This window comes from Musa acuminata, chromosome BXJ3-9, assembly GCF_036884655.1.
Source record: "Musa acuminata AAA Group cultivar baxijiao chromosome BXJ3-9, Cavendish_Baxijiao_AAA, whole genome shotgun sequence".
Lineage (NCBI taxonomy): Eukaryota > Viridiplantae > Streptophyta > Magnoliopsida > Zingiberales > Musaceae > Musa > Musa acuminata.
In genome coordinates, this window is record NC_088357.1 from 9,598,372 (window position 1) to 9,620,297 (window position 21,926).

A 21,926-nucleotide genomic window follows, 5' to 3' on the forward strand; every position below is an offset into this window, starting at 1 on the left:
AAGAAGTAACTTACTAAAGTAATATCTTTAAAGAGGATCAACAAATACATCTTAAGATAATCTAAACTTAAAAACTATTCGATCTATTCAACTAACTTATTAACTTAAGCATCATAAAAGTATTATCAAGTGTGCCCTAATATAATTTTTTTGTTAGATTCAGATCAATACCAAAGCAAACGATATATATATATATATATATATATATATCTCGCAAACTATAAGTTCTACGTATTTAAGTGTTTCGTACCACCGTATGATGGCAGCCGATACACATGTCAGTTCAGCCTTTCACAGGAAAACTGGTGTGATACGACCCACGCACTTGGACCCCACAAATCGGCTCCCATGTGGCATCAGCCAAAACCATTTCGGGGGTGATTCACGCAGGTGGGTTCCACACTGGTCCCACAACACAGCTCATACCACGGATGGGTATCAGAAGTCTCGCCTCACCAAACAAAAGAAAGATATACAACGGCTTTTTGGGATGACGTGGCCGTAGAGCAACCTTGTCGTCGGGAAGCTTTGCTTTCCACTCGGCCGGTCGCCTCCCCTCCTCGTTTCCTCTCTTCTCGAGCGCAAGTATAACCAACAGGGGAAGAGGAGGAAGCCAAACTCGACCACCCAGAGAAACTATGTCCAACGTTCTCTTCAGCCCCCCACCATTCCACGGTCTCTGCTTCCCACACCGCAGTCGCCAGAAGCTGTCCGCCCTCTTCCCTTCTCACAAACCTCCTCTCTCATCTCTCCTCCATCTCTCCCCCTCCCTCGCCTCCCCGCCCACTTCTCGCCTCCTCTCCTCCTCCTCCTCCTTGCTGCCATCCAACCCTCGCCGCGGTGGATTCCACTTCCGGGCGCTTGAGTCTTCCGCCGCGAAGACCAATGAGGATGAGGATGCAGAGGAGTCCAAGAATGTGGGGGACGGCGGCACGCCTCCGAGCAATTCAGCTCCTGGTGTGGGTTACGATGGGGCCGTGCGAGAGAAGGTCGGTGCGGATGGAGAAGTTGGACAGGAGTACCCGACTGGGGAGTTTGAGATGGAGGAGTTCGATTGGTGGAGGCTCTTCGTCGTTAAGGTGAGGATGCTCTTTGCTCTTCCCTGGGAGCGCGTCAAGAAAGGGAGCGTTCTCTCGATGAGACTCCGCGGCCAGGTCTCTCTCTGCTTTCTTTTTTTATCTTGCTTTCTTTCTTGTCTTCTCTTGGCGTTGTTGATTTGCTGACCTTGTTTTGCTTTCTCTTTCTCTTTTAGCTTAGTACTTTTCTAGGGTTCAGTAGCAGCTTAAGATTGATTCATATACTTTCTTAGAAGCAAAATGATTGGTCTACGTGTTGCTCATCGACGAAAAGAATAGTCACGACGCGTAATTAGTATTGTTGAATCTCGAATTTTGATGATGAAATCAATTGATGAGTTTACGATCTAATCTACGTTTTGAGTAACACAGGACTAACTCGATCATAAAAAGCAAATCAATTAAAGAAAGAGGAATCGGGCGTTGGACCGGAGTGGAACATGTCAGAAGATTAGACGTCGAGCCAGAGAATCGGTCGACGTATCGACAGAAGGCTTCGTGCCATGAGTTTGGGCATCGGGCCACAAGGATCGGTCATTGCGTCAAGGAGATCGGATGTTGCGAAGGTCAATATGCCGATTGGACAATACGTCGCAAGAAAGGACGATGCGTCGAAATGATCGGATGAAGCATCGAATGAACCAATGACATGCTGGACAACATAGGATTCATACTAGTAATCGATTATATCTAGATCAAGTTAGTTTATAGTCTAATTGAGTCGGTTTTGGGGTGTAACCATGCCAACTCAATTAGGGGCTCATTGGGCCTGAGTTGGGCCAAGTGGAAGGCCCATTCGATCACCCAAGATTAGGTGGAACCACCTATGAGCTGGAAAAGTCAAGAGCACACTTTTCCAGATTGTCAGGCAGTGGTAATGCCAGATTGGGTGGTGGTACCGCCCATTGTCAGTGCTGCAGGCGGTGGTACCGCCAAGACACGGTAAACCTGGGATGAGACCTTTTTTGGCTCTATTATTAAAGCCATTTGAGGTCTATAAATACCCTAGATATTTCTACTTGGCTAAGAACGAAATTTAATTCAAAGGAGGGAAAGAATACCTGAGAAAAATTGAAAACTCTCTTAGGATTTAGAGTCTCTTCTTCCTAGATTTCGAAGTTTTCTGAAGGAGGAGTGAGATCCAAAAGAGAGGTGTAAAAGTTCTCTCTTAAGCCTGTGAAAAGGAGAGAGAGGTGTTAAAGGGTAGTTGATCTTCGCCCGTTGAAAGAAGATCGGTAGTGGAAGCCGGTGACCTGGAATCGAGAGTGGATGTAGGTCACGATGACCGAACCACTATAAATCTGGTATGCTTTCTTTTTGTGCAATTTCTTCATGCTTTTCATTCTCATTACTCGTTGATTTACTTGCTCACTGCCCTCAATCACTTACGAACATTTTCAAGTTTAAGCGCCTTTTCAAATACAAGCTTTTTTGAATGAATCTTCGAATCGATGTCATTTTTATCAAAAGCACTAATTCACCCCCCCCACCCCCCCCCCCCCCCTCCTCCTCTTAGTGTCGACTTGGTCCTAACAAATATTAGGTTTACTAATTAGGGATCGATTTCTCTCAAGAAAAATATTGGAATTGACTGCAAGTGCGTCAAGCAAGGGTGTGTCAACACTAGGGTTGCGAAATAGCTTGTATTCATATACTGATTTACAATTGGTTAACTAGGAGGGACACTGCTGTTTCTTCATTAATATGAAATAACTAATAATTTTCAATGCAAACATTAGTATGAAATGTTTTTGTATATTATTTACTATATGATTTAATGATCTCAATCTTTATAGTACATCGATAAAAAATGATACAATGATAAAATTGTATATATATATATATATACACACACACACACACAAGTAAAGATAAAGAGTTAATGTATAAAGAAACATGGAAAGATAAATAAATATTGCACTTAGCTAGAGGGAGGGAGAACATAAAAAATGGTAATTGAGGTATTGTGATCTTAATATAATTAAAATATTTCTGTTATCTTAAGATTTTTTATGACAACTCCATCAAATGAAAATTGAAATCCTTAAACCCAAATGAGGGACTGAATTCCTCCAAATAGGGTAATTGAATTCTAATTATTAGGAACAGGAATTGCTAGTAAGTTTGTGAATTTCAATTACTTGGTAAGTTTAGAAGTTATGTATGTTATAGGATCAGTCAGGGATTATTAGTACAGGATAGGAATTTGTTTCACTTGAGAACTTAAAAGTTGCATCTTGCAAGGATGAGACACTATTAGTTGATTTTCATTATGACTTGGCATAGTGACCAAGTCACCATGGTCAATGTTGTTGATGATGTGATGTGACAGCCAATGATGCTTGCCTTTCCTCACTTGAATAAGTCAGGTATGTACACTTCCCACTAGAGTTCACTCCAACGAATATAGGTGTTTTCCTTTTCATTTGGCCAAGGTTTTTAATCTCGTACGGTACTAATATATCCAGCTTTGCTTGATATAGTACGATACAACGTACTGAGCGGTATGCTTAAAAAACATTAAACCTTCAAAAATATCTGAAAAATAAAAATTGATCCCATGATCCAAAACCAAAATCATTCCCAAAAGAAACCCCAACCCTGTCTTTAACCTCTTACTATCCGTCTCAATAGAAATGAGCGACGATGAACAACCATCCTTAGTGGAACGGGGCGGTTTACAAAGACAGCATCGGGTCGAGTTCCATCGTCTGACGGTGTCGCTACAACGGGGGTTGTGATGGGACCAGAAGCGGAGGAGTCGACGTTGGAGGGAGGCAGCTTCTTCTTCCGCGAAGGTTTATTCAAGCGATCACGGTTCTTGACAACGAGGTCAGCGAGGGAGGTCGGGAAGCCGATCAGGATGACGAGTGAGCCGCCTTGCTCGAGAGGCCAAAGTTCAAGGAGGAGACAGCACACTCCGTCGCCCCCGCTGCTACCACCGCCGGCCCAGAACTTCTTCCATTGGTTCAGCATCGGGCCAACTGGCGATCATGGAGGGGTCAAAGAATTGGCGATCTAATCAGCAATAAAGGATCACCTGCTTTATTTCTCCCGTTATCGTCCGATATTAGCCGATACAGGTCGGTAACGGTCGAAATTTCGATCGATACCACCTAATACAGTCCCGTATCACCCGATATGAGGCCAAAAGACTAATACTGCCCGATAACAGGTAGTCTGCATGCCAATCTGCTGGTGGACCGATATGTACCGCCAATACCGACCGGTACAGTACGGTTTTGCGAACCTTGCATTTGGCAAAGTATCCCTCTGCTCACTCTTTGACCCTTTTATTGACATCCTAACCAGCTCGGTGTTTTAAGGGAGAACAACTACCATGTAGCTACCTTATCCGTCAGCTAATTCATTTTTCCTGAATTAAGGCAATTGACAGTCATGAACATCATCTTCTACAACCATTATAGCAAGTTAGTTTCAGCTTTTACAATATATAGTTTGAATTTCAGAAGAGTTTCTAGACATTATTGATATGTAAACATAATTGATTATTGTATATGATGATGGCTGACTTATGATATCCAGATTAAATAAAAGGAAGGACAGGAGACTTGAAACCACTTGTAAAACTGAAAATCCCACTATTTCATTAAGATTATTGCTCCGCATTCTTATACATGACGATACCAAGACATAAGTTATGTTTTGCCTTTGAAACATGAAGTTATCAAAGAGATATCACTTGTTCGGTGATCGATCCCCATTATATCTTTTCAGTAATTTTCAGTTGGACAACAAAACAATATTGAAAATAAATACTATCACTCAGCCTGATAAGTCAGTACCTCTCCATGGCTTGCCATGGACTATCTGAGCAACAATTGACATCAATCATGACAAAGATGTACTCATTTCTATTATTCTCAGTTCACTATGCTATTGCATATCATGTCCATGCTGAGGATTTGTCCATGCACATCTGTATATTATATAGTCATGTCTCATCATGCCAGTCTATTTTACAGCCTGGGTATCACAGCCAACGTGTGCTTCTTAGATACATAAGATGACACTAATTCGTGTCTTTGAGATTGAAAAATGATTTTGCAGTTAATAGTACTTGCTAGTGAATACCATAACAGTAACATATATGGATAAGTTATCTTATGCATCAATCTGCAGCACCACAAAGCATTAAACTGAGTGTTCTGCAGCAAGTTGCCACCCTCGTATTAAGGTCCATATGCTACTGTGCCTGAGTTATCAGCATGCCAAATGATTGAAAGTGGAAAGCTATGATGCCACAGTCTAAATCAATAATTTAATGCAAAGGTTCAGAAGAACTAGGACAGGATGATTAGCATTTAGTTAATGAATGAAATTTGGGACATCCATATAAGTGAGATTGTGCATTTAGCACAAAAGAGCATATTTTCAAGCTAAAAATATTCAAGAAATTAGAAATGTTTGCATGAGCAAGTACTCAGTACTCTTTGTATTCTCTAGCATCTTTATTATAGGCAGATCTAGGGGCCTTAAAATGTTTTACTTTCAGAAAATGGTTTTCTGTGCTTTATTTTGTGCAATGTGTTCCAGTTGACACAGAAAAGAGTAGAATATCATCAAATCTTGTCGTTGGTGGTTGGTGCCTTGGTGGTATGCCTTTATACAACATAGTTGTCCACGAAAACTCATAAAACAATGATGTGCTGATATGGAAAATAATCATTAATCTTGAATGATAAATTGGGTATTTATACTTAAATGGATATTTTCTGATATGAATGCACCATAACATTATATTTTTATGGTGCAGATATCTGATCAGTTAAAAACGCGCTTCTCTTCTGGGTTATCTCTACCTCAAATTTGTGAAAATTTTATAAAAGCAGCATATGACCCTCGTGTTTCTGGAATTTATCTTGAAATAGAACCACTTAGCTGTGGATGGGCCAAAATCGATGAAATACGACGACATATACAGTATTTCAAGAAGTCAGGTACAGATAAATTAACTGAACTTAAGTTTTATAAATCTTGTTAAATAAGTTTTCTTATAAATAAAGTCATTGATAGTAAGGTGATGAAATATTTGTAAGATTTTTATAAAATCACATTGCTTTGATTTCCTTGTAGATGATTTTCCCAAAAACACTGAGAATCTCATTATCTGTGTATGTGTGTGGGTGATTTTATCTATGTATCTCTTAAATAAGATGCACTTGAAAATTCCTTATATTTATTAGAAAATATCTTTATGCATACTAATCATATTCTACACTTGGGATGGACATGCCAAATGCCCACTGTTTGGTGTGTGTGCAAGATCACGACTGGTAAAGGGATGCATGTTCCTTTATTTTGAATACACCTCTGGAATTTTCAGTGACATGGCATGTCAGTGTTACAATGCTTCATGCTAGTCGAAGGCTGGTGTACTCATAATTCTTATCACATGGTTCAGCAGTTTCTTTTGTGCTCTCTCTATTCACATATTAGCTTGACCTTTTTGTTCTTGAGGTCTAAAGAACCAAGTCTATCCACCTCTTTTGTTCTTGAGGTATTGAGGCAAATCAGCAAGATTACAAATAAGTTAAATAAGTTAAGAAAAGGAAAGAAGGAGAAGGAAAATAAAAAAATACAAAGAAAAATGGAAGAGCTACAAAAGATTTAACAATCTCTGGCTGACCATATGAAATCACTCAATGAAGAGGCTGGATTCCCTTTGAAGCTGGTAAATTATGGAAGGATTCTCTTAATGATTGAAACAAGTTATCATGTAATAAAATTAAACAACCTATTGTTCCATTTTTTTCAAATGGACTGATAAAGAACAGAACAATAACCAGGTCCCTTCACCTGACTTCCATTCCCTTCCTGAAAGTTAAATTTGTTCATTTGTTCTTATTATTCTTACCTTCCTTTATCATCACTTTAGACACTTGAGTTGATCACTTAACTATGATTAATAAATAAGAACCATGCACTAGTGAATTGTTAGATCAAGAAAGAAGACATACATGTGCCTCATGCTTCCAGATGAACATAGGAATACTGTTGCCTCTGACAAAGTTATGCTTGGCTATTTATGAAGAATAACAAGAAAAGGATAACTGAGGTTATTTTTGGTAATTGGTTCTTGGAGGTTGCAACCTCTAGGTTGTTTGGTTTGATCTATCATTCTATGCTGAAAGGAATCATTGAAGTTCCTGTTGGAGAGAGTAGCATGATTCTTTCCGCAAAAACTTAAAATTATATATGTCACTCTTCAAAACTTAAGAGAACTGAATTATTCTTAGGAGAAAATTAGCTATGATATCAAAATCTGAACGAACTTGTTCAATTTCTCTGTGGAACCCCAGCCACTAACATCTTACATAGTACCATAGTAGAACTGTGTGATTATGAATATGGCACATCTTTACATTACAGATCATTATTCATGGAAAAAGATATTTAAAAAAAGATAGCTAAATCAGAAGGAGAACCTCAAATTATATCGAATTTAGAGGGTCGAATTCGAGGGTCAACCATTGCCCTTTGGAAAATTGATAAACCAAGTGCCTGTAGTATTACTTGGTGCTAAGATTATTAAGAATAGCAAAATCATGAACACAAGGAGAAAAATCAAATTTACGATGGATTCCCTATAAAAAAATTGAATATTTACCAAGTATGAGAATGAGAATATAAAAGAGGTCCCTTCTTGACTTTGACTGTCAATGCAGCTCTACATCAGAGGATCCTCTTGCTTTTTTTTTTAATTGCAAAGGACGATAAGGGGCTATAAGAATATTTGAATTTATATGCATTATATGACTGAATAATTTGGCTTAGATTTGAAGAAAAGATGAAGGTTCAGATCCAAACTGGCAGTAAAGAATTGTAACAAAGAAAACAATGTCAAAAACTCAAAATACTTGCAGCAGCCATGAAAATGCATGAAAAAATCCATGCTAGCATGATAACCTGTAGAAGCGGGTACCAGTGCTAGCATAGGTCTATTGCCAGCGCTATGTGTGCAAAAATTATAAACGACCATTATGATTTTCTTGAAAATGCATAAATGAGAGTTTTCATAACAAATAATGTTTTACAATGACCGATGGATGCATCTTTCAGTTGAGATAGATGGAGACGAGTTGTTTCAGAATTACATGATAAGTGTAAACTAGTATAATACTCTAAAATGATTTTGATATAGGAATTAATGATCTTGAGTGACATATATCATGCAAAGTTCTAAATACTGGTTGATTGGCATTTACTGGTCTGGCCAGATACTGTTATCAAAATTTGTAGCTCAATGTTAGTACTTGAGGACTTGTGGTATTCATTTTTGTATTTTATTCAATGATATTGGGGATCCAGCAGTTTGTCCCCCATTATATCGATACCATAAACTGGTACAGGATTTGTATTAGAAACCTTGCTCTCATGAGCATAATTTGGGTGCATTTTTTACTGATTTGAGTGTGCTTCGATCATTTAATTCCTCTGTTGAAAGATGATTATTCATTCACTAAGGGTTGGTTACCTTTATTTATTTGGTAAACTTTTTTATTCATATTGAACAGTGATATTTTTTACGTAAGATAATTGTTAAATGGAATTCATTTTGATACTTTTCCTGTAAAGTAAATTTGATTCTTTGTAGGCAAGTTCATTGTGAGCCATGTTACCATATGTGGCGAGAAAGAGTACTACCTTGCGTGTGCTTGTGGAGAAGTCTATGTCCCCCCTAGTGCTTATGTTGCACTCTATGGTTTGACTGTTCAATCATCATTCCTTGGGGGTAAGTTTGTCTTGTTCAACAACTGTATGTTGCATGAAATGAGAGACAACTTGCTAAAAATATTCTGAAGTTTTATGACCATAGATATGTTCATATATCATATGCTTTCTACTTTTAGCTGGTAGCTGCAGAAAATAGTTGTTTTGGTTTCATAAGGTGGTTTGACTATTTGTTGTTCCTTAAGGTTCTCATGTTTAACTTTTTTCTTGACTGTCGTCAGTAGATAAAAAAATTGATGAAACTACTCAGGCTTGGAATGTATATCATTGGAGGATTTTCATATTGAAGGTTGTCATCTAGTAAAAAATAAATAACCAAGATGTCCAAGGTTGACTGTTTTAGGAGTTTCATTTTTTATTTTATCCAAATTTAGGTGAGTTGTGACATTAGATTTTCTGATTTTGTTAATTTCTTTTCAATGGTATATATCTACCTCTTTTTTATGCGGGTTTGGTTGTTGCCATTCTTGATTTTAGAGGTTTGGCTTTTCTTAACCTTCTGGATTTTGCACTACATGTGTCAACTGCCACAATGTTAACAGTGGACACGTTAAAGGGAAAAAAGGAGGGCAAACATAAGGAAGTGAACATTAAGAGAATAAGCTAGGAAGAGTTGAGTCTTTTCTCTTTCAACTGTATCAATAAATTACTATGAAGCATCATGTGGTAATGGACTGGAGGGTCCCTCATGTATACTTCTATAGGGGTCTTTTGCAACAGCGATTTCAGTAGGCACTCTGGCGAGGCGAGGCGAGGCCCGAGCGCCTCGCTTCATATCCAGATGCCTCGCTTCAAAGAGGCGTTGCCTAGGCGCTCGCCCGAGCCCAAGCGTCGGGCGCTTCGGGTGAGCGCCCGGGTTAAAACAGGCGACCGAACCATTGTTTTACGTTTGGTTCGGTCTTCGGTGCTTCAGTTGGTTCGATTGAACCAACTAAAGTACCGATATCAGCCTCCCAACATCCCTCTCGCGACTTTCCCAACCCTAACCCTGCTTGTCGCTGCCGCTGCTACTGTCATTGCTCCCACTATCGCTGCCGCTCCGGCGCTCCCGATCCCGCTGTTTGCTGCTACTGCTATCGATGCTACTGTCATTGCGTGCCGCTCCCGCTCCTGCTCCCGCTGCCGCTTCTCACTGCTACTGGTACCACTGCCACTGTCGCCACTCGCCTCTCCTGCTCCCGCTGCTCGTTGCTACCTTTTCTCACATCGACTCGATAGTATACTGTTAACAATATATTAATAGTATACTGTTAACTGTATACTAGTAACAATATATTAATAATATATTATTTTAATTTTAATACTACTAATTTTTATTTATTTGAAATTATTGTTATTGTTTTGAATTTTGAGATTTTTTTTTTGTTAATGTGATATTATGATTTTGTAAGATTTTTTAATTTAATATCATATATTTATTTAAATAATTATATTTTTTAATTATATTATATATTTTTATATTTTAGCGTCTCGTTTTGCTCGGGCGAGCGCCTAGCGCCTCGAGCGTTTTTGGACCTTGGTGCCTAGCGCTTTTTAAATCACTGTTTTGCAATCAGATCAAATTGGTTTTATGCTTCTCTTGTTACATCTCCTAATTGGAATCTAAAGTTTATTTGTTTAATCTCTTGTTAGAAGCTATGAATCATAAAAAGGAAAGAATTGTCAGAGGAAATCATTTTTATAACCCTAAAACTTCAACGTGTCCTTGTCTTTTGGATGATGGGTGTCTATTAAGAGTAGTGATGGAAATTTGCACACTTTTCAGGATATAGTTGATGACAATTCTATTTTGCTGCTTATTGCCCTTCTGTCCCTGATGGATCTACATAGTCTGTGTACTACTTTGCTCTGTGCTTCTCATCCATTTTGCCCTTCCAGAATTTCTTTTTCGAGTCTTGTGTGCTACCATATAATGTTTGATGGAAGGTGTTTTTTGAAAAGGATAATGTGTACTACTTTGCTCTGTGCTTCTAATCCATTTTGCCCTCCCAGAATTTCTTTTTCGAGTCTTGTGTGTTACCATATAATGTTTGATGGAAGGTGTTCTTTGAAAAGGATAATGTTTCTAAAATAGTTGTTAAAATGGCACAATCATAACATATTGCTTAAACTGAACAAGCAGCGGTTATGTTTTAATTTAATTAATAAACATTTTTATATTTTCAAAAGGCATTCTGATGTGAGACTTCTAAAATCAAAATTATAGCTTGACTGTATTTAACAATTTTTTTCCCAGGTGTTCTTGAGAAAGTAGGAATTCTGCCTGAAATTCAGCGCATTGGTAGATATAAAAGTGCTGGAGACCAACTATCTCGTAAAAGCATGTCAAAAGAAGTTTGTGAAATGCTTACTACTTTGCTTGATAATATTTATGAAAATTGGCTTGAAACAATTTCTTCAACTAGAGGTACTTTTAGCTATTTTATTAATTATTGATTTGAAATTCATAAATCACTCTTTTGGAATTTTGAATCTGCTTTGTTTCAGGAAAGAAGAGGGAAGAAATTGAGGATTTTCTAAATACAGGAGTTTACCAAGTTGAAAGACTTAAAGAAGAAGGGTATATAACAAATATATTGTATGATGATGAGGTGCAAATTTCTGCCTGTTCCATTGATTGGAATGTGTAGAACATAGGAAATATCTTTTAGTAACATTGTTTATTCCAAAACAAATATTAGCTTTAAATGGTACCTATGAGATTTTTTATGTTTTGTTTATGTATCTTAATTTATCCTTGCCGACTTTTGATATCCTCCAATATTTTGTCTAAAACTAAAACTGTCCAGGGTTTGCCTTACTAGTTTGTACGGGTGTATCAATCGGCTAATGATATGATATGTACCGCTTTGTACTGACATATCGTATGTTGGTACGGTGGGGCATACTGACGGCATGAAAAAATGGCCAAAAATATCTCCAAAAATTCTTGGAAAATGAAAAAAGTTAGATTACATTTTTTAAGTTGGAAATAAATATAAATTTAGTATAATTTTAGCAAAAATAATCTAAATTAGGAAAGAATAATGATATCTTTTTTGGGCTTTAAGGAGTAGTTTTGTGATACATTCTAGACCATTCTTCTATTGACATTGAATTATATCCAAAGAAATAATTTGAATTGTTAGATTATTTGTTAAATAATTTAAACTTTAAGATTCAAATGAATCAAGTAATCGATCGATGGATATACTTGGTTTTACCACAAAAAAGAACGACAGGACTCCACGGGCGGTGAATTGGGGTCCTCGATTTTATGTATCTGTATATTAATTTGATATGTTTGTCGGATCCAATCTTGAAATTGATCTCATGACATAGTATGCTGATACATCGTATGCCATTGATACATTAATGTGATAATGGTTGTAGTTTGATCATTGTGAACCATACGTGTCCGAGGCAGCTCCTAAGGCAAGTATTATTGTGACATGTATTGGTGTGGAGGTTGGAGAATGTCGGAACTTTTGCTTTCGCCACTAATTTGTTGCTTCGTATCATAAGATCGATCACCGTACTGTTGCTCGGAGAAGAATGACCAACTATCACCGTACTGCTTTTGGCCGTAAGATTCTTTATAGTACGATGACTATGAATACGACGAGCTTCGCTTTGTGTCTACATCATGTAGGCTTTGTCAGATCTACTCAAGATCATCCACTGTCTTCCTCTTTCCCTTTTGTATATAAACTTGACCAGTACTTCGTTAAACTCCATGATCTGAATCTTGAGTGGCATGTGTAAAATGCTCCTCGGTCCATGCACCACCCTCAAACGGTCAAATGAGGGTGTAACCCTTAGATTTAGTTCAAATGGTCAAATGGACCATTTGAATTCAACAATTCCTAGCCATTGATCGGTATCGATCAAAATCCGACCATTATTGACTGGTACAGGTTGGTAATGGTTGGATTTTGACCATTTTGATTAGTACATACCCTATATCGGGCGATACAGGTCCCCTGTTATGGACTGCCTTATACAGGGCGATCTACGAGCTGGCCTCCTATTGGATCGGTGTGTATCACCTGTACTACCCAGTACAGCTCGGCATGGCGAATCTTGAAACTAGCATTTAGTAGATGTACTAAAAAACCATTATCATTTTATTTAAAGATATACATGCATCTATCCTAAGGAACATCATTTTTGTAATTGTAGTTGTTCACATGGTAACTGCAAGACTCCTAGTTATTTGAAGTAGAATGTGGTTTAACTCAATCAGATAATGAACTGTGGTCTTTTTATCTTCTCAGTGCCCTTTTAGGTCAATTTCTTTTCCAAATAATTACTGGCTTGCATGAACTGCGAATGTGAACTGCAGGTTAGATCAATGTTAAAAGCAAGACTGGGTCAGAAGGATAAGAAAGATCTTCTCATGGTTGATTACAGGTGATTAACATCTTAGAAAATCATTGAAATGTGTTGCAGAGGGGATTGCATTTAGTTGTGAGCTTGATCTGAAAAATTGCTTTTGATGACCATGAAAGCCATTGGTCATTATGAAAATTGATAATGCACATTTGTTTTCTTGAGTGAGTCATTAATCCAGCTAGATTATGGTTCATTTTCTATGTTATCTTTATATGCCATATAGTGTAATCCTTCAGTAGGATTTAGTCAGTAACCCTTGAATTATATCAATGCAGTTTTTGTGGGACCAAAAATAACACATAACTAGTGTGTTAGTTTTACTCGGTTTTCAAATTTTATCTCAGTATGCAATCCAAAGAAATTTAGGAATAAAACATAAATTTTGAATATCTTAGATTTTAAGATATCCAAGATGTTTAAATTTTAAAATGTTAGGTTTCTATCAAAAAGTAAATGCTTTAATATGATGAACATGGTACATTTCAATCCTTTTTCTTAAGAAAATCATCAAGTTGATGGTGAAGAATAAGTGAATAACTCAAGGGTCCATAAAAGGCTTATTGATATTTCTTGATATTTTGTTATTTCTTTGTTACTTGGAAATGAAGCTACATAACTGAATTTAATCCGACATGCCAAACTAAAACTCATTTGGTGTTTGCTTATGTATGAATTGATGCATCATTTGTAGAAAGCCGATGCTTGTTATGCTGAATTTGCAACTTCCAGTTGTTTCATCGTGAAGAGAAACTCCTAGACTGTCATCTGTACATCTGAGTGCATTTGCTTGATCTTCAAGCTTGATCTTGATTTTTTTCTTAAGTGTGACAGCTTGATCTTCCAATTTAACAAGGTTAAAAGATATTTCTTGATTTATTATAGCAACATTGAATATGAGTAATACAAATTACTTCTTGAAGATGTTACTGATAGTAGGAGAGTGATGAGATGCTACATTTCTGTTGTCTTTTCAACAGTAAATACTCTAATGTAAGAAAATGGACCCTTGGGTTGGAAGGAGGTAAAGATCAAATTGCCATAATCAGAGCCTCCGGAAGCATAAGTCGCACTCGTAGTCCATTGAGCGTCTCTGGCTCTGGCATCATCAGTGAGCAACTGATTGAGAAGATTCGCAGTATTAGAGGTTCGTTCAACAATTCAAATACATTTTTGGCTTTCAGGTCAAAAATCTTATTTCTTGAATCTGCTATCAATATATAACTTGCTAAGTATTGAACCGCCAAGATGCTCATTGTTCCAATTGTTTCTACTTTCTAGAACATTGCACTTGTTGTTCGATAAGTATATAATTTATTGGGTCTCTTGTATGTTCCATATGTACATATTCACTATCCTATTCAAACTTGAAATGGGGTGTGTATAAATATTTTCCATCTGTTGGTGTTTCCTCTCTACTTTGCATAAGTCGTGTACTGTATGCTATTTAGTCAACAAAGATGTTTAAGAATATAAACCTTAGTTTCACCTGGTGGGATTAAAATATAGTTTGTTGTTTCTGCTGAAACTAATACATTGTTAACAGGGATCACTTTGAAACTTACTTTGGTGGTAAAATTTGGTTAGTTCAGTTCACTCTGGTAAAAGCTGACCTTTTTTTCAGTTGAAATCTAGTTATGGTAAAGCTCTGAAATTCAAGGGAACTGTTCAGAATCATGGAATTTTGAACTGGGATTAGGAGTCGGTAGCTTGAACTTTGAGTGGATTTTCAGCCAATTTTGTAAAAATAAGATACAAAATAAGGAAAATTAGGAAGCTCATTAACCAAAATTAGTTTATGCATTCGATTTTACACTGAACAACCACATAACTCCACCATTGATAACATACTTGTGTGTACCAGCATCAGTTGCTTTTCTTTAAAATATCATCAACACAAGAGTAACATGATTGACACAATAAATGGATTCTAATGGCTCGACAACAACAGTCACATGTTATGATGTGATCCAACCCCAGACAACTTAGCATCATTCAAGGGACTATTACACCTCAATCATCTACTTAGGCCATTGCAAATGCTCACATAAAGGCCGAACCCCCTCGAGGCAACACACTCAATTTGTTTCATGTAAACACACATCAAACAATATATTTCAGCCCAGGGAAGATCTTTGCTTGTTTCAGCCTATTAATGTGTTCTAGCCAAAGACCAGCAAGGAGGTTGCCTTGCTGCACGAATCCTACTTGGTGCAGAAGAATGAAGCAAATGTCCCAGTCAGGAAGCTAGAATCTTAATCAATCCTAGTTGTAATAAGAGTGTAGAAAGAGGTTCCAAAGCCTTCTCCTACTCCTTAGGATAGGAGAGAAGAGTCACAATCTTCCTTCCTCTTCCTCCTTCTCTTCCGCACCGCCTCTTCTTCCTTCCTCTTCCTCCACTGCTACCTCTTCCTTCATCTTCTCCTTCTTCTTTCTCCTCAAGTCTTCGACACATACCGGTGTATTGACAGTTTGACACACTATACACCCATATCAATCAGTGCATAGAATAGCATCCCCGTATATGGATTTAAAGAAAGATTCCTGCTGTTGGGTTCTTTGAAATATTCCAACTCAACCCAAGTATTTTCCACATTATTTAGACAAGTGACTAAGATTCAAATCATGGAAATAAGTTTTATTTTTGCAAAGATAAAACTGTGCAGAATGACCCTTTCTAGACCCCACATTGGTGGGAGCTTCATGCACAGAGTGATCTTACAAAGATTTATAAGTGGCAAGGTTCTGTTTCTGACCTCATTGTGGTGGAAACAGTTTCAAATCTTTTCTTAATAGACTCTGTATAACAAGAGTTTGATGTCCAAATACTTGATGCAGTCAAACACCCAAGTTACTTTTGATATGAATTCTTCCAAGTAGAATCTGGAGCAGGTGAAGAAATGCTTTTGGCTCAACATATATGTTGTGTTTTCCTTGTATCATGCAAGACGAACTCTATTTGCAACTTGCTAAACATTGCCTGCTGAATAGCAATTCTCACTGCTCTGAGAAGTTAGTCTAATTATTCTATTTAAAATTTTATTCTGGAGTTTTTGAAAGTTTTTGTTAAAGCTTTGAACTGAAATCGAGTAATTGTTTTTGCTGCAGAGTCAGAAAGGTATAAGGCTGTTATTCTGCGTATTGACAGCCCCGGTGGTGATGCTCTTGCTTCTGACCTGTAAGTGCTACACATGCCTTCACCTTGATAAATTTTACTGTAAACCTGTAAGTGCATACACAGAGAAAGTTTTCATTTTTTGTTATGATTAACCTTTAGGAAGTTATTGAGCATCTTTCTACGCAAACAAAATCAGGGAGTCCTAAAAGTGTGTGCGTGTGTGTGTGTGTGTGTGTGTTTTCATTTGATTTCATGCTAAGAATTGAAGAATGAATTTAATTCCACTTTCTTCTGTAATGTTTTCCATAACCATAGGTGAGCAATTTTAATTGGCAGAAGTGCTGGGATTCGTTGATGTAATGCTGCAGTTGGTCTATCCATGGATTCTTCATCTAAGTGGTTCATTAATTTCGGGTCTTGATTATAATATGAAAATGATCAACACATTGTCATTTCTTCCTGTACTAGCAGATCCTCTGCAAGTTATGGAAAAATGAATGGAATGCAAGGAGCTGTGCTGGAAAACATGCAAAATCAAGTAAATGGTACCTATGTATTTGCAAGTAATCCTAAAATGCCTACATGAAACCCATGATGCCATTTAATTGGTAAAAGCGAAAAAAAAGGATTGCTTTTCCTAGTGGTACTTTTAACTTTACTGCATCACACGTGGCACATTCAAGCCCCACATGTGGTAGTCATCCACCTCCAAGGGCTGAAGAAATTAGACATGTTCCAGATGGGGATTCGAATCATCTACCCTTTGAAAGGGTCTCAGATGCATTTACTGCCCAAGCTAGAAGGGTTGGTGATCATTCTATAATTCCATTTGTTCTTAGTGTTGATAGACATGGATAATTTGATGATGGCGGCTGGCCTCATCTCACTATACTTGGTAGAAGTGCCAAAAGAAGTTTGAATCTGGTGAGAATATCCCTCCATTATTGTCATCTTCTCTTGTGAGATTAATACCTTGAAATAGAATTTGGAGGCCATGGCAATTCATCTTATGTATATTAATGACTATAACTGCATGTGCTCATGTGTTGCGTATAGATGATCAATCTGTACTTACGATATGCAAGAACACCATTTATATTCAAGTGATATATTTCTTCTTCCTTCTTGCTGCTGCCTTGATTTACTATAATTTGCATATATCAAAATCATACTCAAATTTTTTCTGTTTAAATCTGTTCTTTTTTGTATAATATTTTACTTGTTTTTGTTGCAACCTAATAATTGTTGAATACCCTATGCAGAATGTGGAGGGAGATAAGGCTTCTTGCTGCCTCTAAACCTGTAATTGCATCAATGTCTGACGTTGCTGCAAGTGGAGGATACTACATGGCTATGGCAGCAGAAGCCATTGTAGCTGAGAAACTTACCTTGACTGGTTCCATTGGAGTTGTCACAGGTGATTCAGTTGGGTTGATATACTTATTGTTATATGGAGTTAAGATTCTACAGCAGTATTAAGATTGCATGTGCTTCTCCTTTATGCCATAGACAATTCATTTAGAACAAGCAATCATCACTCAAGATTTTTTGTAAAAATTGTTTGAGATAATAACTATTATTATGGTGGCCTGATTTTCTGGTAACTATTACGAAACCTAATGAGTAATTAGAGAAGTACATTTTTCTTATTTGGTAGAACTAAAAGTGTTTTGGCTGTGATCTCATATGTTCATCCTAATAAATATTTTTGTTGAAGGATATATGTGGGTACTACAAGTCATGAATGCAAGATTGGAATCTTTATCTTTTTGTTATGCAGAAAGTATCCTCAAATGACGAGTGCCTTGTACTGGGTTAGCATACTAGCACCTTGTGATTACTTATATTGGATCAGTTTTCAGTCGAAATCTACTGGATTTTGGCCAAAACTGGCAGGGTTTGCTGAAAATTGATTGTCTGGTACTTCAAATTCAAGTCCAAATGTTTGAGTTGGGTACACTTTTGGTCAGCTTAAATTTATTCTTCAGCCTTATTCATTTGTCATATAACTAGGATATCTAGTTCATACCTAATCCATTGGGTTCATCAACCCAAAATATTGTTTCTGAAATTTAGCAATATGATGGTAACTAAAATAATAGGAGCATGCAGATGGAAGTGGTCATGGTGATGATGGTATTGAGTTGATAACTGGAGAGTCTAGGTCTTAGGGTTAGAGAGATTATCTGCAATAAAGAAGGTAAGACAAATAGAGATCATACTTTGCTGATACTATGACCAACAATGCTAGAGAAACTATAGAACTTTGGGAACCTAAAATCTTGATCATATGATTTCTTTTACCCAGATTTTCTTCTCTCCTATTTTTGGTCCATCTAGTCCAACATTAACTTATTTCGTGTTGCATGAACTATTTTGACTTGTCCAGTCCTGGTTGTGAACTACAACTTGACCCTTCCATATTCTAGTTGAACTTATTGACATAAGTCAACCCAAAGGGCAAATTCACTCACCTGAGCAGATTTTTTTAATGACAATCAATTTTGTCCTAGATCTTGCTGTCGCAGCAAATACAACACAATTACACTCAACACATGCAAAAGCCTCACATCACCCAAGTAATTCACTTGCTGTGTCTGCTATTTGTCACTTTAACATGGTAACAGGATATACCAACATGGAGACTCTAACAGAAAACAACTTTACAAGAAAACTCAGCGAATACATTGTCAGTTTTAACCCTGACATATATTTTGTTTCAAACAAATCGGCATCAAACAGTCACCGTCAATCTCGGTTGTTGACAAATGGATCTATTTATAATACTATCTTTCGCCATCCTTCAAGAATTTTCCTTTAACAGTATCTCTGATAATTTCTATCAGGATTCTGCATCTTTGTTTTATATTGGAAAAATCTGGCATATTTCTCCACTTTGAGGTCATAATACAAGGTAGCACTCACAGAGAGCCCAGATGTGGTACTAAAATCAGTGAAGCACCATTGGTTTTCACCACCGTTTGAATTGTTAATGCAATGCATTATGGGAGAATTTAGATCAAGGTTCTCAAACCTAGATATGGAAATTGCTGGTTACTGAAGCAAAGCTTGTTTTTTGCTCACATAGGCCTTTTCCGATCTCTCCATATACCCTTGTTAGTTTTAGTTGGTTTGTTTTCAGTTATTTTATAACGAATTTAATAGTTTGCACTTTGCATGACATGGCTAGTTCTCACTGCTAGATCACATGTTAAGTAAAATGTTAATTCTACTTGTAGCAGTGTCCTCTTATTAATGTGTTCAGTGCCTTTTGTTTTCTAAGTTATTACATTCTGATTCATCACAGGGAGATTTAGCTTAAATAAACTATATGAAAGGATTGGATTCAATAAGGAGATCATTTCAAGGGGGAAATATGCTGAGCTTAATGCTGCTGATCAGCGTCCTTTCAGGTAAATATCTGTGCTTTCTTGGAGAAAATTTCTTAGCTGCATCTCATAACATATCCAAGAACCTTCTGCAATGCTGTCTCCTAGCTAGCATAGTCACTTGGTATGAGTTTTTCATGAATGTGCAATTTTGATGTTGGGCCACTTTAGTTTGCCCAAGATCAGAGTCAAATACTGTTTAAGCTAAATTAGTAAAGCAATCAGTTTGTTGAGGTAGGCAGAAGCATGATTCAAACTGAATCAGGTTTATGTGTACGTAAGTTTCCACCATACTCGATACAAAGATATGTTGGTATCTATTCTTTGCTAACTTGAACAAGAGAACAGATATCACCTTCTCATCAGCAACCATTCAGAGTATTTAAGAGTTCCATGAACCTTATGGTTGACCAGTAGTCCGGTTTTGACTTTTCTTATCTCAAAAATGGACTTTTGCTTTAAAAGTGATGCAATGTCTTAAATTAGGGCCATCAATAAATTGCCATATTGGTGGAGTCTTATTTAGCTTCGAATATACCAGCTAGATGGAAGAGTTTATCACGTGATTTTTGCAACTGCCAATTGATATATTTTTTTTTATTACCAACACAATATGGAGAATCCATAATTCTGAACTTGTTATTCAGGGTAAGGATATTCTTAGCTTCATAGGAGTATTGATTCACTCTCCAGGTAGTGTCTTTCTTCATGTCATTTAAAATGTGATTCTTTTTTTAATTTTATAGGCCAGATGAAGCAGCACTCTTTGAGAAGTCTGCACAAAATGCTTATCAGCTATTTCGAGATAAAGCAGCTTTTTCACGGTCGATGACTGTAAGATGTTGCAATTCATAGTTTTTTCTTGATAAATTGTATTCTTTTCCTATTTTGGCCTCTTGAAAATATCATTTGTAAATAGGTGGACCAAATGGAGGAAGTTGCTCAAGGACGGGTCTGGAGTGGCAAAGATGCAGCCTCTCGAGGATTGGTTGATGCTATTGGTGGGTTCTCCACAGCTGTTGCCATAGCAAAACACAAGGCCAATATACCGCAAGACAGACAGGTTCCTCTGTGTTTTTCTGCCTTATCTCTGATGTTTCTTGAATATTGCAGCTAGATTGGCTTCACCCTTTGAACAACTGGATTCTGATTGAATTCCAAATGCAGTTCTTTTCAGATAACCTAGCAAAATTAGACGCAGCTGTGCTGCACGTGCATTTGTAGAAACATATATTTTGCATGCATACATACAATGTGCACGCGTATTATTTGTGAACTTATGCAGGGTTTCTGTGATAGCATCCTTGTAATGTTAAGAGGCTGCCGCATGCATATTGTTTCAAATTGCTGATAACACATTAGGAATTTATATTGTTCTATCATGTTGACTTCTTGATTTCTTTGCTTCTAAATCCTATCAAATTTTCCGGAAAAATAGTAAGAATGTGTGATTTGTTGGTTTCATTTTTGTATGCTAGATTGATATATCGATAACCACAATCTTGAGGTTTAGGACGAAGCTAGCTTATGTTAATCTATATATGGCTTGGCTCTTTCATGCCTTTGTCGCTAACGTGTGTTGGTGATGCCAGGTTAAATTGGTTGAGGTGTCAAAACGCTCACCATCACTGCCGGAGTTATTAAGTGGCTTCGGGAATTCTCTGCTAGGCCTGGACAAGACTGTCAAGGAAGCATTGCAGGAGCTAAAATGCCTGAATGGGGTACAAGCAAGAACGGAGGGCATTTTATTTGAAAGTGTGGGAAATGCATTCGATGACAATCCGATCATCGCAATCATAATGGACTGCCTGAACTCATACTAGTCAGTAGCTGAGCAGATCGTCCTGTGGTTGTTGATGTCTATTGAGTTCAAGAATTTGGGAAAGCTTTCAGATGATAGAGCACACGTAGCAGTACCAGAGTATATAGTCCTCTACAAGATGAAGCGACGCAGAGATGCAAACAATTCTTTGCTGCATTGCACAAAGTATTTGCTGAGTCACACTTCACATTCTACAAACGTGTAATATAGCCGCCTTGATTTCATCAGTGTCACACTAAATGTATTAGTGTTGATCTCACATCAGGCATTATTAAATACATCACATCAAAAATGTTATCACTGCAGGGTGACAGGGAAAAAAAAGAGAAAAATGAGGAAATAATAATACAGAAAGAATCTTTTCAGGCTTTTTTATCATCTTGGAGCTTATAAAA

General features: G+C 37.2%; 1 protein-coding gene across 1 annotated transcript; it reads left to right on the plus strand.

The window, feature by feature from the left end:
- Positions 1 to 503: 503 nt before the first annotated feature.
- On the plus strand, positions 504 to 21,909 carry LOC103997946 (serine protease SPPA, chloroplastic). Its single transcript, XM_009419290.3, has 13 exons — positions 504 to 1,154; positions 5,854 to 6,037; positions 8,695 to 8,832; positions 11,068 to 11,238; positions 11,319 to 11,422; positions 13,156 to 13,223; positions 14,183 to 14,349; positions 16,311 to 16,380; positions 17,583 to 17,737; positions 19,628 to 19,733; positions 20,456 to 20,543; positions 20,629 to 20,772; positions 21,302 to 21,909. Exons 1-13 carry the CDS (start codon positions 639 to 641, stop codon positions 21,530 to 21,532), a joined length of 2,142 nt encoding a protein of 713 aa, XP_009417565.2. The 5' UTR covers positions 504 to 638; the 3' UTR covers positions 21,533 to 21,909.
- The last annotated feature ends 17 nt before the right edge of the window (positions 21,910 to 21,926 follow it).